The 22,981-nt window shown below is 40.4% G+C and overlaps 2 protein-coding genes across 3 annotated transcripts; both read right to left on the bottom strand.

Moving 5' to 3' along the window:
* Positions 1–913: 913 nt before the first annotated feature.
* LOC130174510 (protein-serine O-palmitoleoyltransferase porcupine-like) lies at positions 914–8,859 on the bottom strand. Of its 2 annotated transcripts, XM_056384361.1 has the most exons (15): positions 8,698–8,859; positions 7,717–7,859; positions 7,417–7,609; positions 7,212–7,255; positions 6,926–7,107; positions 6,673–6,803; positions 6,554–6,574; positions 6,181–6,195; positions 5,955–6,080; positions 5,761–5,861; positions 5,568–5,644; positions 5,402–5,465; positions 5,111–5,196; positions 3,204–3,314; positions 914–2,824 (listed from the first exon to the last, which is right to left on the bottom strand). In XM_056384361.1, exons 2-15 carry the CDS (start codon positions 7,850–7,852, stop codon positions 2,723–2,725), a joined length of 1,389 nt encoding a protein of 462 aa, XP_056240336.1. In that variant the 5' UTR covers positions 7,853–7,859; positions 8,698–8,859; the 3' UTR covers positions 914–2,722. The 2 variants fall into 2 exon arrangements, with proteins under 2 accessions (XP_056240336.1, XP_056240337.1); XM_056384362.1 differs by lacking the exon at positions 6,181–6,195.
* A 1,355-nt stretch (positions 8,860–10,214) lies between these two features.
* On the bottom strand, positions 10,215–15,315 carry LOC130174193 (uncharacterized). The gene is made up of 4 exons (XM_056383800.1): positions 15,055–15,315; positions 14,851–14,941; positions 13,017–13,188; positions 10,215–12,736 (listed from the first exon to the last, which is right to left on the bottom strand). The coding sequence occupies exons 1-4, from the start codon at positions 15,251–15,253 to the stop codon at positions 11,642–11,644; spliced, it is 1,557 nt and encodes a 518-aa protein (XP_056239775.1). The 5' UTR covers positions 15,254–15,315; the 3' UTR covers positions 10,215–11,641.
* Positions 15,316–22,981: the final 7,666 nt, after the last annotated feature.

The following is a 22,981-nucleotide window of genomic DNA, read 5'->3' on the forward strand; positions in this document are numbered from 1 at the left end:
TTTTCTTCTCTCAATCTGTAAATTTTTCACTTTATTTATATTTGCTTTAATTTTACAGCAACCTCAGAGTCCTAAAGAGCAGCCGAAGAAAGGTGATCAGAAAGGAGATGATAACAAGAAGCAAGGAGGTAAGCATTTATATGAACTGAAATTCCCTGACTTTTCTACAGCATGTTCTTTTAACTCAGAGAATCAAATCTGTGTTCAGACTACGCAATTTCCAAGTTGATTCAGGACTTTGGTGGTTTGGGACACGGTGTGGAAATGAGGTGCTGTGATTGCTGTGTCCCCAGTGAAGGTATCTGTCTGTGTTTCATCCCCTCGCAGGACAGCCGAAGGGAGAGAAGCAATAACTTCCAGGCATTTGTGAAGATGGCTTTGGAGACACTGCTGGGGTCCTGCCGTCGTAAACATGGGGGTCCTCGGGGCAGACAGGGCTGAGTGCACTTCCCCTCCCCTTCCGCACTTTTCCCCCCTGAGCCTGCAGACTGGGCTGTTGTGTGGCCCTCCAATACAGCATCTGCTCACCTCTCACAGAGGCAGAAAGTGAACCCGATCTCCATCCATCACCATCTGTTGTTCGACCGTTGTTCCTTCCCCCATCCCCGGATGTCCGCTCTGCCTTATTGGATGCTCAGAAATAGGCTCCGGGTTAAACCGGACCATTGCTTTGAGCGCAAAATAACAGTTTGTCTCCCCTTTGCAATCCTTCCCTAACTCACCCTCATACAACGATTGGCTGTCTAACAGTCCAAACATTCTTCTTGTAAATAATGATGAATCAAATAAACAGCTATTTCATACAGCAATCCAAGTGTATCTGAGTTCTGTGTACACCTGATATCATCACATTTCACATCCTCTCAGACATACCCATTTGTACTTCTTCCACACTGAATTAAACAAAGGCAAATCCAGTTTCATGTAAAATTTTATAAAAATATCACAGGTGTATCAGTGCCTTCACATTTACAGGGAAAAAAAGCTTAAAATTAAATATCAGACTAGTATTTAAAATACTCGTTGGATTGAGTGGAATTAGGTCTGCGGAGACTGAGCACTTGCTCTCAGGCATGAACGAACATTCAGGCTCTACTCTAAAACACTACATCTGAGTCAAGAAACAAATCCTTTGACGTTGTAGATTTAAGAAAGATATAGACAGAAAGTGACCACAATCTGATACAGACGCTCATGTTCTTTCATCAGGCAATCATCAATTACATAAATGCATCATTAAAAGAAGCAGTGTAATAAAAATCTGTACTTGCGGATAAATATTTAATATAGTGTACTGTGTAATTTCATCTTGAATCTGTAATATGAAATTTGAAGAGAACTTTAAATGTTTTTGCTCTACATTGACACATGTGTAATACCCAGATTCTAAACTTTTTTTTTCAATACTAAAGAGTGAACGAGTTTTTCAAATGCTCACAAATACTAATAAGACCTTCTCTAAGCAAAGCAAAAGTTCAATTTAAAGGGAATCATCAAAATAAACAAAATACAAAACACTACTATGAAACTGCACCACAAAAGTTAATTTCTAGATGTACTGATTCATTTTCTTCATCTAAAATTCACAAAGGGGGAAATCATTACCAGCGACAATAAAATTGCTGCCTTATTTCCGTAACGTGTGCTCTTTTCAATCAAAAGTAAACTCTTTGTTTTACACATGCTCAAGAGACAAGCTCTGCTAAAGGATAATTCTGGTGATATTCTATATATTTTTTTATTGCCAACAAATTCCATGAAAAGACCAAAACACTGTTGTCTCTGTAGCCAGAGCTTGATATAGCGTATTTTCCCTCTGTGTCATTAAACTGCATTGTTGTCTTTAACATATTAATGAGCCGCAGGTTTGCACTGGGTGAGATGTTCCTTCATTACAATGAACATTGCAGGTTATTTTGAGTCAATTACTCATTCACTGTTCTGCAGCTATAAATAGCCACCAGAGCACCAAACATATGTATATTGATCTGCCATTGAAAATAGTTCCTATCACATAATCTATTTACGCCTGCCTTAGTAATGTTTGCTAAAAAAAAATACAGAGCCCAGCTGTTTTAGGAGACAATTTGGCTTTTTTTAGTATAGTGAATAGGCTCGGGGCTGATTGCCACAGGCAGACAAGCTGGGGAAGTCAGAATGTATTGAGACACGAACTACTGCATTGTTGGTTTTAGTCTTTTCATTGCTGACTATAAGAATGTCACCAGTTTTATCCTCCAAACCTAAAAATACGATTGTAAAACACTTGAGGTGAAGGGAAACCACATCTGGAGGACATCTGCTGCAGTTGATGGTGAAACCTAGACAATGGGCTCTATCATGTGTCCACAGAAAGGAGCAGCCGATCTCCACCATGCTGATAGGTATTGATTGTGACTCACAGTGAGACATCTGTAACTGCCGTCACAACATGAGGGCTCGACGACTGCAGCTCAGATATAAAGGATGTGATACGGAGGAAAGGAGGGAGGAGCGGGCTACCACTTCATGGATATCAAAACTAGTCCCCAGCAGGTTAGAATAATAGATTACCCAGCCAACGTGCGGCGCAACCTGAACACTGCGTGTTGGGTTATTGTTGTATACAGGTTGAATCTGTTCTCTTCGGTCTGATGCGGGATAAAGTCACAGTGCAGAAGTGGAGAACCAGCCTTACATCTCATCATTATTGCTTCCATCACTCTTTCTTTGTCTCTTATTATTAGAGAATGAGGCGGTACAATATCCAGCATCCAAACGTGACCCAGTGGCTTGTCCAGCTCAGCTCTGACCACTTCTGAATGGTATGATGGGTGATATCGTCCTGTAGGGGGCGGTAGGACAGTGAACTATGAATAATGCAGCTAAGGTTACATTTCTCTATAGAGTTCACATGTTTATGTCACACAGTGTGCTGTAGATTTTATGAGCACAGGCTGAATATATATAGTCACTTATACTCTTCTAAAAATGTTCTGTCTCTATTACACACCACCAGAATGATTCCTTAACACTTCACAAGTAATGCATGCAGGTCTAAGTGTTGTAATGTATATAAAGCTTTTAAATACCATTTATGTTTTATTTTGCTGTGTTTATTATACTTAATAGTTCTTTATCTGTTTCCTACCTCTTCTGACTATTGTTTCCACAGCTGCAACATGTGAATTTCCCCTCTGGGTATCAGTATAGTCTCATCTTACCTCATCCTCCTCCATATAGTCCACACTGGAGCTGAACACAGAGCCCAGATACGTCAGGTGGAGTATTGCCAAAGCGCTGAATGCTATGTTAATCATATAGACCCATAGCTCCTGCAGAGGGAGAGACAAAGCATCACATGAGAACAAGGAATCTCCTTAATCAGTATTATAGACCCTTTTACCCACATTTTTTTTGTTTTGCAATCCATGGGGGGGTTTCTTTTAAATGTTCCAAAAATCTATTGACTTAATCAGCTTCTTGCACAGTCTCGATGAAGCACACTGGATGAGTGTTTGACTGTTAAACAATAGGTAATAAATAATACCCTTTTGTCGAAACTTTGACTTTGACTGCTGTACATTTTGCAATGCAGTTTAGCAATCTTTAATGTTAGAGAGAGATACTTAGAACCCAATTTTTAGGGGCTTTAATGGATCAGTGTCTAAATTGTGATGAGAACAATAGAATCCATGTTGTCCAGTCCGTGCAGGTTGCTTTTCTTCACATAAATCATTATTTCTCCTCCCTGCAGCTCTTGATGTGCAGAACCAATATAAAAACAAAGGATTTTTGTAGGGCATCTTGCCAGTAAACTCCTTAAATATATCAATTGACAGTGCAAGGCAGCTCATGGGACCTGCTGTATTTCAACGGCAGCAGATGTATTTTTTTCTCTGGCATTGAAACATGAGGTCCTTTGACTGCTCTCGTTGCTGAATGGTAACGGCACATGTCACATAACTGCAATGCCCATGGTTGAATTCAGGCTGTGGACCTTTGCTGTATGTCATCTCCATGTTTTCTGTCTGTCTTTTCACTCTTGATTTTGGCAAAAATGCCAAAAAAACTCCACACTACTTAACAAATTATTAAGTATGCAGTTTTAATTGTTTGACTTTTTCTTGTGTTGTTTTGATACTTGTCACTTGGCCTGCTGAGGATTATTATTATTATCATCATTATCATTATCATTATTATTATTATTATTATTATTATTATTATTATTATTAGGCTAAATCTGAGGGGAAATTTATATGGGGTTTAATTTACATATTTTTGTTAGTGGAGGGTAAAAATAGAAAGCAGATTTTTTTCTGAATGCTAACTAGGCCAGAAGATCTACTAGGTAGCCCCCCTTTGAGCACCTCCTGCTCTGAAACTAAGTGCCAGCAATGCCAGTGCAATGGCCGTTGGCACAAATAAAATAGTTGGAGGAAATCCAGAATATATACAAACCAAGTAAAAACACCACAGTCCTGTGGTTGGAACTGAGATTTCTATTTGTGCAGCATGAAGCATTAGTTGGACATGTATTTAAACAACTCAACTCAACGTGTATGTTAATGTGAGTATAAGTTAACTTTGGAATGAATGAATCTAAATATGAAGCTAAAGCCAGGAGACAGTTAGCTTAGCTTAGCATAAAGACTGGAAGCAAGGGGAAACAGCTGACTTTGCTCAAGCTAAAGGTAATAAAATCCAAATGTCACTGCAGCCTGTCAAGAAATAGTCCAGTCCATAACCAGTTTTAAAACATTTGGATGAATTAAACAAACAAGATATAACATGTTTATCAATGAGTTTAACAGGTGCTGGAGGGTGTTTTTGTTTTGTTACTTCAGGACAAAGCCAGACTGTTTCTTTCTTCTCTTAGTCTTCATGCTAAGCTAAGCTAATCATCTCCTGGCTGCAGTGGCGTATTTAGCATGCAGACAGGAGAGTGGTATTGATCTTCACATCAAACTCTCTGCAAGGAAATGAATAACCGTATTTGTTTATACAAAAATGTCAAACTATTCCTCTGAATCCATTCATTCATGTAAACCTGAAGAGCCCACTGATAATGATAAATGACTGGTAAAAAAAGGACCTTCTTTGTCAAAAAAAAGAGAAAGGCACATTTTACCTTTTTGTTCTGGTGAGTGCAGTTTGGCTGACATTTCTTTGACAGTATACAGGCATTAAAAATGGCTGCAAGCCTCTTCCGCAACACTAAAACACAAAACAAGACCAAAGTATTAAAATATAAGCTCGAGGTGAAATTCCTTTTCAACCATAAGAGATCAATTACGAGCACTGCGGTGAACACAAACAGTGTGTAACAGTGGATGCAATTAACCATTACTACAAAGCTAAGCACTTTCTCTAAATGGAGAGGTTCTAATGTGAAAAGAGACAACATTAGGCAGACTCTTACCGTGCTCAATGTACGTGATGAACCCCAGAGATATTAGCACTGCGCCCAGATGAAAACTCAAACCCTGCCAGACACAAGTAGAGTTAGAATTTAAACAGTCCACTTGTTGACACGGACACATTACATTTCAGAGTACGGGCTATGATTGCTTTGTAATAGTACTCACGTGCAGCAGGGCGCTGGCTGTATATGTCACCATGACGGCAGAGAATGTCCCAAATTTGAGAGCGCTCTTAAAAACATCTGTGAGATGAGAGCATCAGCTTGCATGAGTGTCTCTTTAAATGAGCCATTATCATTCCATTCATAATGAGAACGAAAAGCAAAAACAGCTGCTGCCATCGAGCATTAGAACTCACAGGTGTGCAGAAAGCGAGACATGGGCAGATTCCACGATGTTACCACCTCCACCATCGACCGAGGGAACTCTATATTCAAGGGCTTGGACACGGTCATATCCCTACGAAACAAAAGGTAAAAGGGAGGGGGCCCATTTAGTAATGTGAATAAAGAGAAACACACTTTATGTTAATATTGCGCGTGAAGTTCTGACCATTTGAAGTTTTCTTTCTCCTCAGTGAAGCCTGCACCAGCCAGAGTGGTAGTAGTCTCGCTGAAGTAACCAACAAAATAGTTGCTGAAGTGGAAAGACATTGTGTTCTCATACGCCAGCAACCACCTAATGTAATGCCATTAAAAGAGGAAGAAAAAGGCGGATATTACAATGCAGTAAATTTCAACTTAATGAATTAATTATTGCACAAAATTAAAAGACATACTTTGCCAGTGTACCTCTGAGAAGCAACAGAATAAAGAGGGAAGTTGTAGCAGTTAATATTAGAGGAACATTGAAATCACACAATTTTTTTTTTAATTGACTTGCCATGTGATGATCTACGTCTCACCACAGTTTTCAAGATGGTGAGACAGTTGTGGTAAATGAGAGGGTGAGACGGGTGTCCTGGAACACATGTGACTGCACAGAGGGGTGGGGGTGGGGTGGGGTGAGGTGGGGGATGATGTGGATACATGCGTGCAGGTAAAAGGTGAAGCACAAATGGTAAGAAGAAAATAAACGTGCCATAAACAGCACAAAATATGAGGAAAGCATGATTGCAATGTTGAGAGACACTGAGGGAAACAGTTGATTACCTGATCTTCCTCCTCTTTTTGCTGTAAACAAAGATGGAATTAATCCATAAGTGATAAGTAATTGAAGAACGGAAATAAACATTTTCATTTGTTTACAAGTATCTTTATGTTCCACTCACCTCCGTAGTAGCTTGTCTCCATAAACAGGTATGAAATAAGGGAAGAGGTATGGCGCTACACAGTTGGAAATAACAAGGCACACCTGGCTCTTCACCCAGCTAACAGACACTTTGAAAAGCCACGAAAAGCTCTGAGGAAGAAAGAAAAGAACCAAAGATTTACACAGTTAGCAGCCAGTGTCAGGATAAATCTTTTAAATAATCCTCACCCCCAACCTTCTTCCATGCTTAAGAGACACTGTATTACACCTACCAGCTTACGTCCTTCCAAAGCTTCTTTGTAGCTGTTGAAGCTGATCCAGGGGCCAAAGATGACTGTGCCCACAAAGTAAATATAGCCCATGAACTCAATGGGTGAGGGTACACTGGTCACAACACCTCTGTCCAAATCAAAGGCCAGAGAGATGGCTTTCATGGCAACCACCATCTGTGAACCTGGATGACAGCAGCAGCACTTAAACATTATTGATGCTAAATGTAAAGGCAAACCTCGAATAACCACATTTGTTGCTTTTATCTATGAGAGATGCCTGACCTACCTCTCATCTTGTGCCAGTTGGTGGTGTCCATCATGTGCAGTTCTCTGATAAAATTAGATAAGAATAGTCTCAGATGTGATGTTGTTCTCGCTGCACATTAAACTTTAAAAGTCACCGCAACACTGGCTTTGAAGCATTCTTTCCAGAAAACACAGACTTGATGCGTGCCGCTGAGCTGTCAGGTATCTGAGGAGCACTCTCTTACCCCAACAGCAGGTAGATGAGCACAGTGATGGAGAGGAAGGTGCCTCGGATGGTGGAGTGGCGGCACAGGAAGAGGAAGAGGTAGCAGAGAAGGCTGAGGAGGACCACCCAGATCATATGAAGCTCAAAGAACAGGTAGAGAGTGTAGAAACCTCCGGCCACTGTGCCCAGGTGTTTCACAAAAGAAGGGAGGCCTGACATAAGCAAGATAACAAAAAAAAATAGCACAGGTGATTATGATGACGCAGCCCATATGAAGGGAGAATAACACTGACTGGGCACAAAACAACTGGATTCTCACCTAACATCCAGAGAAGCCGACACAGCAGGCAGATAACCAGCAGCTGCCATACCTGCTCCAGGCCCTGCTGAGCCGTAGGCAGCAGGCAGCCATGAGCAAGCTCCTGGAAAAACTTCTGTCGGCTGAACACTCCCATCACTGGACTTAAAACACAGAGGGAAGCCAAACACTGCATTGTTACAGCAACAGAAATGGCCTCTGTGTTGCCAGCATTAAAAAAAATCTATGGCTATAAAGCATAAGTACAACATACTGTATATGTGCACTCCATTTATGCACACATATGCAAGCCTGCAGGCAAGCGTGGACTGCTCACTTCAGTCAACAGATGCACATCACTTCAAACTTCAAATCCCAGCATGCAAAGCAATTCACTACAAATCTGTGCAAATGCATGCAATAGCTAGTTTAAATGATCATGCTGTTAACTATGCTTTAGTGGGGTTTTTTTTGCACTTACATATTTGATAATTATATTTTCATGTTTATATTTTCATTTCTTTTAACATCTGCATGCAAATTTGATCCGCAGGAATGATAAATTATGTCAGACACATTGAAATCTCAGGATGTGAAGAAGCATCAAAATAACATGCTGAAGAAAATGTTGGAAAGGACCTTGTGACCCGCTGTGTTGTTGTGTTGACCACTAATTTACAGGGCAGCGTGGAGAATATTAGACACATGCTATCTTGCTATCTCCGCAATGCAGTCGACCAAGGAGATGAGTTGACTCACAGCTGGTTTACAAGCGCTGCATATATACTACAGTACGTCCAGTATGTATGAGACTTGCCAAAAAGCAAAGCATCTTGAATTTCTTGAGGAAAGCTGGTGGAGATTGCTAACCTTGCTTCACCTAGCCGGCGGTAATAACGGTCTTGCTGCCAACGTACTTGAGAGCTGATCCCCAGCCCCCACTCAGAGACAGCTAACCGGACGCCCCGGGCATGTCATTTTGTTTTCCAGGGGAAAACTTACCCTTTCAGTGCAGCAGCTGGAGGTTCCTCCCCGTGTCTCTACCCAGCTGCCTTTCCCGTCCCTTTACGATCAGTTAAGCGTGTGCGCTGCCGCTGTGCTTTAAGCGCACTCGGTCCAGATGATGCTTATCTGGATGACTCCCATTGTCACAGCATCAGCACCAATTGCCTGTCATCTGTGATGCCACGCGAAGACGCATCAGCCAATCTGCTGCTTGGATGCGAGGACTTCGGCCAATCATTGATTTCGTTGGCTTTAAATGACAGCCGAAAAGACCAATCAGGATCAGCGCCCACCATTACCGGTGCCGTCCCACCAATAGGATGTGTACAGTGTGCAGATAGACTCAGAGGGGAGACAGTGAACTCTCAACTGGCTCAGAGATGTGGTACAAGAGGTCACAGAGGAATGCACAGTAGAGTAATAAAATCAAAATGCACTTGACCTAATTTTACTTTTGGTAAAATTGTTTATCCACAAATGCAGATTTAAGAGACAGAAATCAGTCTTATTCATGTCTCATCGATGTTGAAATTCAATCAGTCTTCAGTATCAAATTCAAAGCTGCAGAAAAACATTAACAATGGGCCATAAGCGAGTGTTGTTTCCTAGCAATGTGGCTGTCCGGCATATTTTTAACCATATGAGTTCATGTGCAATAATGACTGACAACAAGTGCAGTACAATTCAACTTGTTTAATGTAATTTGGATATCTAATTTAATTCATGGACACTGACCTCTTTGCACATCTGGTTTTCATCTTTTATTTTAATTTTTTTTAATATGCTCGTATATTTAATATGCAATAGTGTGTAGGCTACTCCATGTGCTGCGAGGACTATCACAGATTTGTGTATTGTGAACGTGTCTGTTCTGTTATGTATGTATGTATTTATCTTAATCAAAATTGGTTAGAACAGCAGTTCTGTCTTTAGCGGGCTGCTAAACTGTATTTCATAACGCAAGCAATAAGTTGTCCTTTTTAAGGGCTTATTAGTTGTAACTAATGGCTTTATTAATTAAAGAAACATGCTCAATATAAAATGCTTTATCGAGCAGTTACAATTCATTTAAAAGAACGTTTGGGTTGCGAGGTTGTGAAAAGTCTATTGGACATGTTTCTCCTATTCATTTAGAAACGTTAATAAATCTAGTTTTAGTAAGTGACCAATTCAAAGTCATTGATTAAGGATAAAAGTACTCTCTGGGAACTATAACCACATGACACAAAGGCCCAATGAACGAAAGCATGACTCCTTAGTGTTATTGCACTGTGGGCCCTTTTCTGCAATGGGATGGTATGGGAGCTCACAAAACAAGCCGGCCACTTTAATGCAATATGACACAATGATAAAGAGGTCGTCCAAGAAAAGGAGGCAGACATTTTTGGGTCAGTTTCACAAACCCTCTAGTGCCACCATCAGGACAAATCCTGTAACATTTCTTGGCCAGTAACCCTTGAAACTATTTCCACAGCGAATTTCTCACAACACAAAAACCACAAAACTCCAACAAATAAAGTGTGATAATTTTATTTCTGCATACGTGATTATGTACAGACTATTTTTCAGTTTAGACACATTGCACAGTTTTTTTTCCTTTGTCCGGTTGAAAATCAGCCTGATATGGACACAGTGTAGTTTTGATGCACTTGAGTTACATCTGCAAAGGCAATGACTAAGTAATTAGTCAGTTTTAGGTTCCCTCAACTCCAGTGCATCTATTTAAGTGAATCTATTTAGCAGATGGCACATGGCCAACAACACATCATTTGTGAATTTATCTACTTAAAAAGGACAGCTTTAATCGTAGTCTTGATAGGCCCCAATGCTACACAGTAGTTATAGCACGAGGCAAAGAAAATATTTTGGAAATACTTTGTAATGAAATTGTCGTCGATTGACTGTAATAACTGATAAGAAGTTGATTTAAAAATAAAATGAGAGACAAGATTAACAGGAGGCTAATATGTTAACAACTGTTTTTAAACCTGATTCACACAGTACTGTGAATATGAGGCAATATGTTTGACAAGTCACATGAGTCGAGAGTCTTGCAGGTCAAACTATGTTACAAAACAGCAGGGAGGGTACTAGTGTTTTTCACAGTTTAGTCTGTTAGGTGATTCCTGTTATGGGAAAACAAAGTCTGAATGGTAGTTTAATCTCTCACCAAGGCATCCTGATTTCTACCACTTGCAGATTTTAGTACACACTCAAAAAATGTTTGTGTATCCAAAATATTGGAATTGCTGCATTTGTGTATCCAGTGACTACTGTTATCAGGTATGATGTTGGATAATGATCTTCATATCATTCCTGTTTATAGCACAGTGGATTTCCTCACAGACTAAGCTGATTATTTCTCCACAAATTGCCAAGTACAGAATGTAGCCTGCAGCACAAATGCCAGACTGTAGTGGTAAAACAAATTTCACCTCATCCGTGATTAAGATGTGACAGCATCTCAACTATAGAGCTCTCACTGAATAAAAAATAGCAGCATGAATTCAGTCATTTCTATTTAAAATATATTAGTGTTGTGAGCAAGGTTAGGGCTAACTGCCAAAGAAAACAGGTATTGTAGAGAAGTGTGCAGCAATACATTCGCAGATACATATATCACAGGAACACCAAACAAAACATGAACAATAGAAAAGCAAAAGTATATCACAATAATAAGTTCCTACAAATTAGCCCGAATTAGGTTACGTTTTAGTTGTAGTATTTACCAAACACACCAGTGTGTTTGATGAAATAGCTGAATAGCTTTATGATGCCAAGCCCAAGTCTTGGTATAAGTAATAGTCGAATGTGAAACATTACGACTGAGGCAAACGGGCCAATCTGACAGTAAGGTCAAATTGTAGTTAAACAAAGTATAAAACTGATTCAATGCCTGTTTTTAAAAGTGAGGAACTGAAATTAAAGGACTAGATTTAGATCAGATCTCAATCTCCAGGTCATAAGCAATTCTTTCCTTTTTGACTTGCTCAACACTTTGCTCATCTGGAGTAATCAACGGCAGCTCGCACGGTTCCTCCTTCACTTCAATAACCTTCTTAACAACTTTTGGTTTGTTTAAAATATATTCATAATTTCTTTTAACCTCAAGTAGTGCTGAGGTGAGGAACTTAGGTGAAAAGATCTTTAGTGAGGACGGGAGATCTAGATTCAGGGGGAGAAGGGGCTGACTGAAGGTTGCAGGTTTGTCAGGCAGGGGTGTCATAAGCTGAGATGAGGTACCTGGGTTTTCTAAGTCCCTGGGTACAGGTGAGGGTGGGCACGGCACAGAGGAAGGTTTCAGAACCTCTGGTACAGGGACATCTACTACGACTTTTGTGTATGAGGCTGGAGGTGGGGCCTCAGAGGGCTTGGATAAAGGTCCAGGGTTTGGGGTCGGTAAAGGTGCAGTAGTTGTCAGCGTAGGCGTTTCAGTTATGGTGCCCTGAGCATCATCATCATCCAAGTCATCAGTCTGTATCTGCTCAGACTCCTGCAGCGGACAGTTTTCTGGCATGACGTCACTGCCTACATTTTGCAGCTCATCGATGGAGGAATCCTGTTCAGACTCGGTTACAGGCGCGGCCTGTGGCAGGAATAAAATGTGTTTGTGACGTCGACAGAACAGAACGCCACACTTCCTGCACTTCCTGCCGTCTCTGACATGCAGCAGCTTATGACGCTTGAGGTTATGACTTGTAGTGAAAAGTCGGTCACACATGTTGCAGGGAAAGGAGGTGTCCTTGTTGCGGGCGGTGTGGACACACTGTTGCACTCTTTGTTCTTCATGCGGCTGTTTGTGTTTCACGAGCCGAGATACACCGGTGAAGTTCCGATTGCCAAGCTCGTACTGATACCGACCTGCTGGTAGATCTAGGGGTTTTAGGAGCACAACAGGACTCATTTTGTCTAGTTTTGAGATGCCTGCCGGTAGTTTAAGTGATTGTGGTGACTTGTTTTTGCTGGATTTTGTTTGTGATGTGATTGCTTTGGTTCTAGTTTCAGCCTCAGCCTCTTCATTCAATGTTTCCTCTTCCTACAAAACACACACACACACACACAAAGAGATTATGAAAATGGAAGATAGAAATTCAAAGAATAAGAGAACCATTTCTTTACAGCAATTTAGAGCAATATAAGATATTGCAGAAAAATGTGCTCAACATAAATACCATGTTATCTTTCTACTTCTGATGATCTGGCAACAACTATTCCCACTGTCACCACCACCACCACCACAAAAGTAAACTTGTGTGCTTTCTAAACACAATAGTAACACAGAATTACATATGAAGATTTTAAGTCATAGCTGCTACCTTTGGCACTGAAGGGGTTGATGCTGTCTGTATTTCTTCTGAAAGCTCATTTTCAGTTTCCTTCAAAACAGACGTCTGGATGCCCGCAGGAGAATCAACTACAGGTGGAGTTGTTATTTCTTCTTTTTCCACACTGGCTTTACGGTGGCACTTTCTTCTACGACCGTAAAATCTTGTGAAAAAATTGTGAAAAATAATTCATCTGAATATCGAGTAAATGGATCACATATATCTACTTGTCAAAGTGGAAAAGGAAAAGTTTGCTCTTTTCAACCGCAATAAAGATGGTGGGCAATAACAAAGACTGATATGAGAGACACTGGTGCAGCAGGGCTGTAACAGCTACTGTAGCTACTGCACTGTATAATTACCCAGACACAGTTTACTATGGTACAGATGTAAAGACAACTGCACAGCTTGGTAATAATAACAATGTTTGTATGTTTTATTTGTTCACAGAAACGGTGGACTACAACCTTTTCTTCAGCTCTGTAAAGGTATATAGAGACTGGTATGTAATTATTCAATAGCAAAACATATGTACAGAAATATTTGAGAATCCCACCATTTATGGTCCACAACATGTTACTGAATCTTCAGTCATGTGCAAGACATCAATTACCATGAAAATAGGCCTCCAACTCAAAAAATAGTTTCCTTGACGAATTGCTTTTACTACAAGAAGTCAGGAACTGTGAATTATACCCATTATAATTTTCCTAGGCAATGTTTTCAGATTGATTTATATGTCTAATTAACAGCCCAAAACACTGAGATATTCAGTTTACTATGATATGACAAAGAAAAGGAGCAAATCCTCACATGTGAGAAGCTGAAACCAGAGTCAATTTAGTTTATAAAATGGCGGAAATTACAAATTGATAATCAAAATAGTTAATTTCCTGACTGACTGATCAATTAATGGTCTAATATGTCAGTTGTACATGAATTTGTGTCTTGAAGTCAAATGACCTCCACAGCCAAAAAGACAAGGAGTAAGGCTTATGTAATAACACATAGGGAATAAAGTAGTATGATTTAATATGAAATTATACGTATTTGACAGCATAATCTAAGATTTTGTGATGTTTTGGTGCTGTTGGTTTTCTAGCCAGCACACTACAAAGTAAGACTCAGTTTGTGGCTCCCATGTATTACTATGAGAGCCACAAACTGGGCCCAGTGCACTACATACAATGACAATTGATAGAAGATGAACCAGTGCAGGAAAGTGACCATGTACTGTACTTAAGTACAACTTTAAGGAACTCAAACTTTACTTGAGTAATTCCAGTTTCTGCTGCTTTATACTTCTACTCTGCTGCATTTACTTTCCTCATAACCTTAGTTTCCAACTTCTTACTTTGCAGATTCAGATTTATATTCAACATATAAATTATAATGCATACTCAATTTATTAGATAGACCTGGCTAAAACTAATGCTGCCTAATACAACAGTCCTACAATTACTCCGACTCTCATGAAGGCTATAATGATCAGTTCTTATTGAGTTTTATAGTTCACGAACACTCAAATGGTCTATTGTTAAATTAGGCCCACCTTCACCAGGAGCAACATTTAAGTGATATACACATTAGTTCATGAATAATTATAATCCAGTGATATTACGTACATTGTTTTGAAATGGACTACTCAGCATAATAAGTACTTTTACTGTTGGTACATTTTGGTGCTAATACTTGTGTACTTTTACTCAAATCAGATTTTTAATGCAGGACATTTGCTTAAACATTTAAGTATTTATACACTGCGGAAATGGAACTTTACGATCGTCCATCCACTTATCTTAAAACATTACTTAACGTGTCTTACCTTTTCAATTTTTTCTTGGGGCTCTGTTTAGTAGACACAGTAAACACAGAAGGGACAAAGTCAGGACTGTCGTGGTCCATGGACGCCTCCCCTGTAAAACAAAAACAGACACATACGTTTTTTTTAACCAGCTTCAGAGTTAAACATTATCTTGCACCAAATCCAGTGAGTCGAGTACCTATTGTAGCGTGTATCTTATCTTACCTGATATGAAATGAGCGCCACAAATACGAGCATTTCCTTTGAGCCCCTCGACGCTACAGTTCACTTGTTGAAGTGCTTGTAGCCATAAACGTCTCCGGTTGGCCTGAAACGGCCGATACCCGGACGGTATCCTGTAAAATCTGAGTTTGGTGGTTGGGGAATATCGATTTTTACAGCCAGACACACAACAGGCCGGCATTTTAGTTTAAAAGTGCCTGGATTTAGTGTGTAGTTTTGGTTGAGGAAGTCGGCGGAAGCAACAAACTTAGCTTCCGTTGCCAAGAAGCGCGCGCATCCTCGAGGATACATTCATTTAAATATCCAGCACGGTTTGTTTTAACCGTGTAGGCAGTGGCGGCTATAGCTTGTAAATTTCCCCTTCAGCCACCTGCCCCAGATATAACTGAAGACACACTATTCTGCACAAACTGTAACTGTTTATCAAACAAATTATCGTAACTTTTAAAAACTAAATAAATGATAAATACCAATTATATACTAGTAGTAAAAGTAAAAATAATAGAAAGAGTCTCTGTCTCTCTTATGTATAAAAAACATAGACGATCAAATTACTTAACTGCACAAATATTTCATCGCATAGATTAACAAGAGAACCTGCATATCATTATATTATCATTACACTATTACACACTTCAAACAAGACACACACATTCTAAATTGCAAAACTGTCATTTGAAGCCTCACCTTTCTTGCTTTCAACATCAATTAGTACCAAAATTATTTACAATCTTGAATACCAAAATAAAGTAACACCTGTCTCTATATAGATATATAGGTACCAATATAAACAACTTGGTTTATATTGGTGGGTACTGGTTTTATTTTGTGTTTTTTCCTGGTGTGACTAATTCTACTAATGGCATTGGTTCTGTACAGACATAGAAGTGTGATATTTGAGTTTACGTTAAAGACACCGCAAGACAACAATACTTAACGGCCGTCTGTTTGTTGTATTTTACTTTTCAGGTCCGTGTCGGTGTGGGTGGACTGGTGTTGGGTATGTGTTCAAACCCAAACAATCGTGTGAGTGTAGATTTATGATTGTGCTTGTGGGATTCCGCAGACCGCAGCGGTCTGTGACTTCCCCCTGCTGCCTGGCGATTGTCTTAAACTGAGACTTAAGAAACTTAAGAACCCATTTGCGCACAGAATTACGACTGTGGATTTTGTCCCCTATCACTTACAGTGAAATCATTTTTGAAGGTATTTAATTTCTTCGTGGCCATTATGGACAGGAGGAACAAACCAAGGACTATTTCAAAGTACACATTGGCATGTGAGTATTGTTTTAAGACAGACCTTAAAAATGTGAACCAATCATTTAACAGGAAACATGTGGCCCAGTTAATAATAATGGAGGCACTATTTTTGGTAACAGCTATCAAAACACAGAATGCTTCTACAAATCATCACATCAAAATTGCAATGTCATTAGGTGGTGATTAAGATTGATTTGATTAGTTCCTGCACTTCACAGCGACGCATTAAAACTGTGAAACAGGGCACTGATAAAAAAAAAAACAAACAAAAAAAAAACAAACAAGCACTCTGACTTATCAGCACTTAACAAGTGAATTGTCCTTGGTCTTCTCAAAAAGGTTTTATGGACATAATTTCCAATAATCAGCCAAGCCAGTGCGTATTCCCAAATACAGTCAAGGACACTTTAAAACATTAAGCATTTCAACAGTACAGGGTTTCCTCTGCTTGAATTAATTTGTCCTGTTAATATTTTCTCCACTTTTTTGGTTGAATTTGTGTTACCCATTATGCCTCAGTCCGTGCTTTGTGTCTATCCAAATACCTGCTAGTCTGTCTACCCTCCCACATACACCACTGCACTAACAGCCTTGTAAGTGTAAATACACCTTCATTTCATTTTTCAATGAGAAATAAAACAAATTTGAAGTGCCCTTGAGTTTGATTTAGTTTAAAACACTGTTATATGTGAGCAATTCATTTCTAAAGTAAAACCTTTTTCCAGAAACATCAGAAATTCTCTCCTTCTCGCTTACTGTTGGTACAAACTGGCCTGCTGATCCTGGCTTGTACTCACTTTGAGCTTTCTCCTCCATCCACCATACTTTAAAATAAGATATACATAATCCTTAGCAATAACCATTGAAGTAATAGAAAGTGAATCGGTGAACAGAGCTACAGTTCCTCAATTACTCAGAATAGAGGAACAAAGGCAATAAATAACTGTGATGTGTGTCAGCAGTTATTTGCCTTTTAGCAGTTGATTGAGAGTAAAGCATTAATGATGCATTAAGGAGTCACTATGTGTCGGGTCAGTATCGATATCTGGGAATAAATAATACAAACTGTTTCTTTAACAGTCTGTTTGCAAGTAACTTTTCTTAATCAGAAGTTAGTTCCTGATTTATTCCTTAATACCAAGGATTTTGTGAATCGTACTGTTACTGTGTCCATTTATTTGTCCAATTAACTTTTTGTTCAGATTCATATTCTTTGTTTGACAGTGACGGATACATCATAGGTTTTTCACTGAAGATATTTTTGACACAGTAGAAAAAGCACAGTCCATTTATCGTAACATGAGTTCTCCAATTCCACAATGTGTGTGGCCCATCGGTTCCTACTGAAGCACTGTAGTGTTACTCAAATAGGAGTAAACAATTTATTTTTACGAAAGCATTTTGATGAATGAGTAATTATGGCAGCACGATAGTGTATGTGGGACTGACTCAAAATGAACTGCAGAACCCATGTTCATTGTAATAAATGAAAATGGTACGCACTGCTATAGTGTCGTTTTTAGGTGGAGCTCTATGGCACAGAGGAATAAGCTTCATAAGGCCTTGGCTACACAGACAATACCTGTTAGTCAGATCTGTCTGTTGTTGGTTTTGGTCCTCTCATGGGATTTGTTGACAGTAGGAAAAATACAGAATATCACCATGCTTCTCTTTTAAGTCAGTGTCAATACTCCACCAGCAGATGTCACTGCTGTGTCACTCAGTTTTCAGAATTTCAAACTAGCAGTGAAATGACAATGACACTATTTTATAACAGAACCATTTGACATAAACTCTGGCAATTAATGTCCAAATTTACACTATTTGACTTTATAATCAGTGATGTGTAAGAAAAGCTGTGATTAATCCTTCTCATTCACTTTGGCTGTTTGATTCCTTCTCTAATATCTCACTACAGAACTCAAACCTAAATCTGTTGCTGTCATAAACAGGAGCCCATGTTAGCTTCAGGACAGCACTGTTGTATATAAATCTTACATTAACATCTAATGGAGTGTACTCATATTCTGGAATGAAAATCAATCTGCTGCGTGTGAGAGTTCAATCAATATAATTTCATTTCCACTCACACTTCCACTGAGAGGAAGACCAGAGTCCCACTGACTCCAACTGAGCAGACTGACAGTGTTTTGAAACACAAACACAATAATGCAAACACTAGCGGACACCTGTGAAGATATTTTTCAGGATTACAGGTTTTTTCTCCAGCAGTTATCTCATGTTTTTTCTACAATTGTGAATTCCACACTCCACTTTAGACCTCAATATCTACAAGCTTATGACCTGAAAAGAAACAAATTGGCATTGCCACTGAGTCCCTTACCTCCCTCCTTCCCCTCCTCTCCCTCAAGGTGACTCCTCCATCTGCACCCTCCCTGGTTTTGCCAATCCCTCTCTCTGCAGTTTCCATGGTACAGTTACTGGGATCTGATTCCCCTCTCTTTTTGTGAGCTGCCACTATCTCACCTGTTTCCCTAGTTGTCCTGGAGCTACGTGCATCAATCAAAGCTCCGCACTACCGCTTTGTTCCCTGTGTGTGAAAGAGAGAGCGGTACGCGGGGCATCAAAGTTGTTGTCTGTTCCCAGTCTCTATAGCTGAGAAACATTTGCTGAAAGTAACATCAACAGTATGTTGTTTACATATTTCTACAGCCTGACAACACGCCTGATCAGTTTTATTCCTTCCCCATTTTCATCTCTTCTTGTTGTTGTCTTCCTGTTGGGGACGAGGTGTGTCTTTGTACTGGCTTCATTTCACTGCACAGCATCCACATTTTAATTACCCTCATCTTCACCTCGCCTTGCGTCATTCTAAGTGGGGGGGGGTGGGTGGTGATGGGGTGGTGGTGAAGAGGAGATTGAGGATAGAATATAAAAAAAATGTAAGAAGGGCGGGGTTGGCTGTGAGTGAATGGGTGGCCTGTTTTGAAAAAAGGCAGTGGAGAGGAGAGAGAGGAGACACAGAGAAGGAGATGTGAGCCTATAATTATAGCTAAAATATACAGTAATTTTTAAAACCCCTTTTCTGTACACTTTTTTTTTTCATCAGTGAAGATGATCAGTATTCATTCTGGCTTCTGGTGTTCCTGAGCCACGCTTGCTCTTCATTTGCCATGTCCGACACTTCACTTGCAGTAAGGGTTTGGGCGCGTCGCTACCTGGTGGAGTTGGCGCCTGTACGCTGATACTGACAACCCTCTCTGTTTACCTAACAGCACAGCAACCCGCAGGCGCAACCACCTCCACTGGGGAGTGTTGTGGCTGTCGCTCCTGCCATCACTCAGTTGTCTGGTGAAGGGTTGAGCCACTACAGCGCAATTACACATTCATTTCCCCCAGCCAGCCAGCCAGCCAGCCAGCCAGCCAGCCAGCCAGCCAGCCAGCAAGGCTCCCCTCCCCCTCAAGCTCCCTATGTCCTCCCTGCTTTGCTCTGCCCCCCCTTCATATTTCTGCAACGCGTGCCCTTGCCCACCATTTCCAGCTCTACCTGATACGGCTCAGATTCCTCCCTTACACCTTTAACCCCCACCTCCCTCTCTCATTTTTACCCCTCTTTCACACTTGTCCTCCACATCAGTGGTCGGCTCAGAAAAAAATACACAAAGGACAGAAGCAGAGCTGGAGAGAGAGTGGGGAGGTGGAGGCCAAAGGGATGAAGATGAGAGGCGAGGTAAAAGGAGGAAAGCAGCATGAAATAGTGTGAAATGTGAGGGGAGGACAGAAGTAGGAGTGGAGTGGGAGGGAGGTAAGGTGTTCTGGATGGAGAGCAGGGGGTGAGTGGAGAGACTGGCTAATGATATATTGATTTGGCTGAGCCCGGGGCAAAACAGTAGGAGTATGTGGGAGGAGGAGAGTCACAGCTTGCAGATGTCTTAAAACACCTGGGTGGGATAAGTTTTGTTTATGATATGCTCATACTGAAGGGCAGGGAGGCATGATTTGTAAACATCTCCAAGCATCTGAGCCAGGCTTAGGCTTGTTCAAACAAAAACACGATTCATATTTCAACCTTGTATTGCAGCGTTTGCATCTAAAGAGTAATTTGAAGGGAATTATAATTGGTTTTTATGTTGGAAAAAACGATAGCTCAGCTGTCAGCCAGAGCTCTGAGCTAGAACAGAATAATATCAAAGCTTCTGGCCATAAAAGCAGGCATTTAGACGGCGGACAGTCATTGGGGATCACATTAGGTGAGATCACTAAGGGGGGAGAAAGAGAGATGGAGGGGAATTAATGGGATTTTGTCCTTTTTCTCTTCATAATGCATCAAGGTGTGCATGTGTGTCCCTGTGGGCAAGTGGGTGAAAGATGCTGATATTGATTATTAAATACATTTCTGGATGAATGATACGGTCTTTATTGATTGGAGGAGTCACTGAAGATAAAGCCTCATGATTGGAAAACTGCCTGGGAATAACATGGAATCTCACAGCTGAAGTCGTCACACAGCCAGAGGGTTTAAAAATGTTTCAGTCTGAGATAATATATTAATTTAGGTAATTCATTTAGCTCTCACTGAACCTTCGTTAATTCAATATTCTACATGGCTGCTGTAGCAGCGCCATCCACCTTCCTGTTGTGCTAATGCGACACCAGGTTTCTGCCCATGCTGTTAAATGGGAATTGAATTGTAATACTGCGTGTCTACAGGCTGAGACAGGGGCTGCAGCGAGCAAGTCATTCAAGCGCCGGGAGATGAAGACTCCAAATTGTGGTCTCTGTGTTAGCACTCAAATTAATTAGGCCACTCTCACTAAGCCTTCCTCCTCCCCTTCGGTACCGTGGTAATCACCTTTCCCTTTGGAAAATTCGAATCAACGCCCAATGCACTCCTTTAGTGTTTTCCTCACTCAAATCCCTTTGTTTCTCCACCTGCTGAATCTTCTCCTCCACCCAACTTTCTCTCATGCTCTCTTCACCCTCGTATCTTTCTCTCATTTTTTCCCTTTGCTCATCGCATTTACACACTTTTATTGTAAAGATGCCACAAGCAGTTTTCAGCAGGATCCATATGAAGGAGAAGGTGGCCCAGCAGCTGATTATATTAGATGATATGCACTGGAATCTTTCTGCTTTACAGGTGAGATAGTGCCGTTCAAAGCCAATCCCCTGGCTCCCACTCCCTTCATTTACCCCTTACCTCCCCTTTACTCCCCTCTGCCCCATCACTGTTCTGTGCTAAGCATGGTATGACATGATAGCAGAACACAGTGAGAATTGGGAATAGAGGTTATAGAGTCGTGATGAGTGAGGATCTGAGAACAGCGTTGGGTTGACATCCAGGAATAACACCCCTCCCATCCCTGCCCCATCTGCCTGACGACCATGAAAAGCCATTAATTTGTGTGAGAGGACTAACATGTCCCACATGCCAGTCAGTGTCTTGTGATAGACAGATAACTCAATTCTCAATACTGCTCAGCAACACTCAAGTGTGTCCGCTTGTCATTGTTATCTACATGGTGTTCAACATTTCCATTTTTTGGCTGGACCTCTATTTGAACAAGATGCATTAAGTCAAAGTCTTAACTGAATGGTTTCTGCTTTCTAACAGAAAGCTATATCAGTATAGCTGTAATATATTACATGCAATAGCACTGGGGTAAATGGTTTAAGAGTAGTGACAACAACACAAGCATGCATGATATCGGTATAATGAAATAGTATAGTGGACTGTATAATGTGTTTTTGTTTTGAAGGGAGAAACAAGCTTCATCTCTCCTTAAGAATAAGGGCATGGGTTTGAGTGGAAACATCAAAAGCTTATCTTTTCAGTCTTAGTAGAACTGCTAGAAAGAAGGCTTGCTTTGAGGTACATCACATGGTAGACAAGACGCTGTTGTCAGCATAAAAATGTAAGTCGCATTTGGAAAACTGGTATTATTTATGTATAGAATAAATGGCAGGGGGCCTAGTATTAATCCTTTTGGGACAACTTTATCAATCTTTTGGTGTTTTGATTTGAAACCAATGGCAACAACAGTTTAAACAGAAAGATGAGTTTTGAATCAGCTGTAGGCAGAATAATAAAAATCCATGGAAGGCAGTTTATATAACAAAATGTTGTGATCAGCAGTATCAAAAGCTTTGGACAGATCTGCAAAGAGTACAGCACAATATGAGCCACAACCACCAAATTAAGAACACAAAGGGGATAATTGTTTGTTTCGCAAGAATAGATCAGTTAGCATCATACTGTCTGCCTTCATGAACTCCCTTGATATATATCAGTGTTGATTTCTGTCTTGAGCCTATTCTCCTCAGCCAGTTAATTAACAAGTCTGTGTTTCTGCTGACCAAAGTTTCCTCCGCTCAAATACGATTACACACAGTTAAGATTTGCTCCTTCGAGGAGTTCCTCTCCTCTCAGTCAAAGTGCTGGGTTTCCCTTTCTTTCATTCTTCAATTTATCCGCCTCTCCACAGTATATCGAAGTCCCCATCTTATGCCATCTCAGTGCCGCTTTGAGGCAGCTGGCCCTCATAGTTCCCTCTGTGAAATGGCTTTAACACACAGTGACTTCTCCAGAATGTGAATGAAGCTGCTGCGAGGGGTCGTTCTCTATTACCTGTCAGTCATCGCCCTTAGTATGATATGGCACTCATGTCACGAGCCCATACACACAT

This window comes from Seriola aureovittata, chromosome 9, assembly GCF_021018895.1.
Source record: "Seriola aureovittata isolate HTS-2021-v1 ecotype China chromosome 9, ASM2101889v1, whole genome shotgun sequence".
In the NCBI taxonomy this organism is placed as follows: domain Eukaryota; kingdom Metazoa; phylum Chordata; class Actinopteri; order Carangiformes; family Carangidae; genus Seriola; species Seriola aureovittata.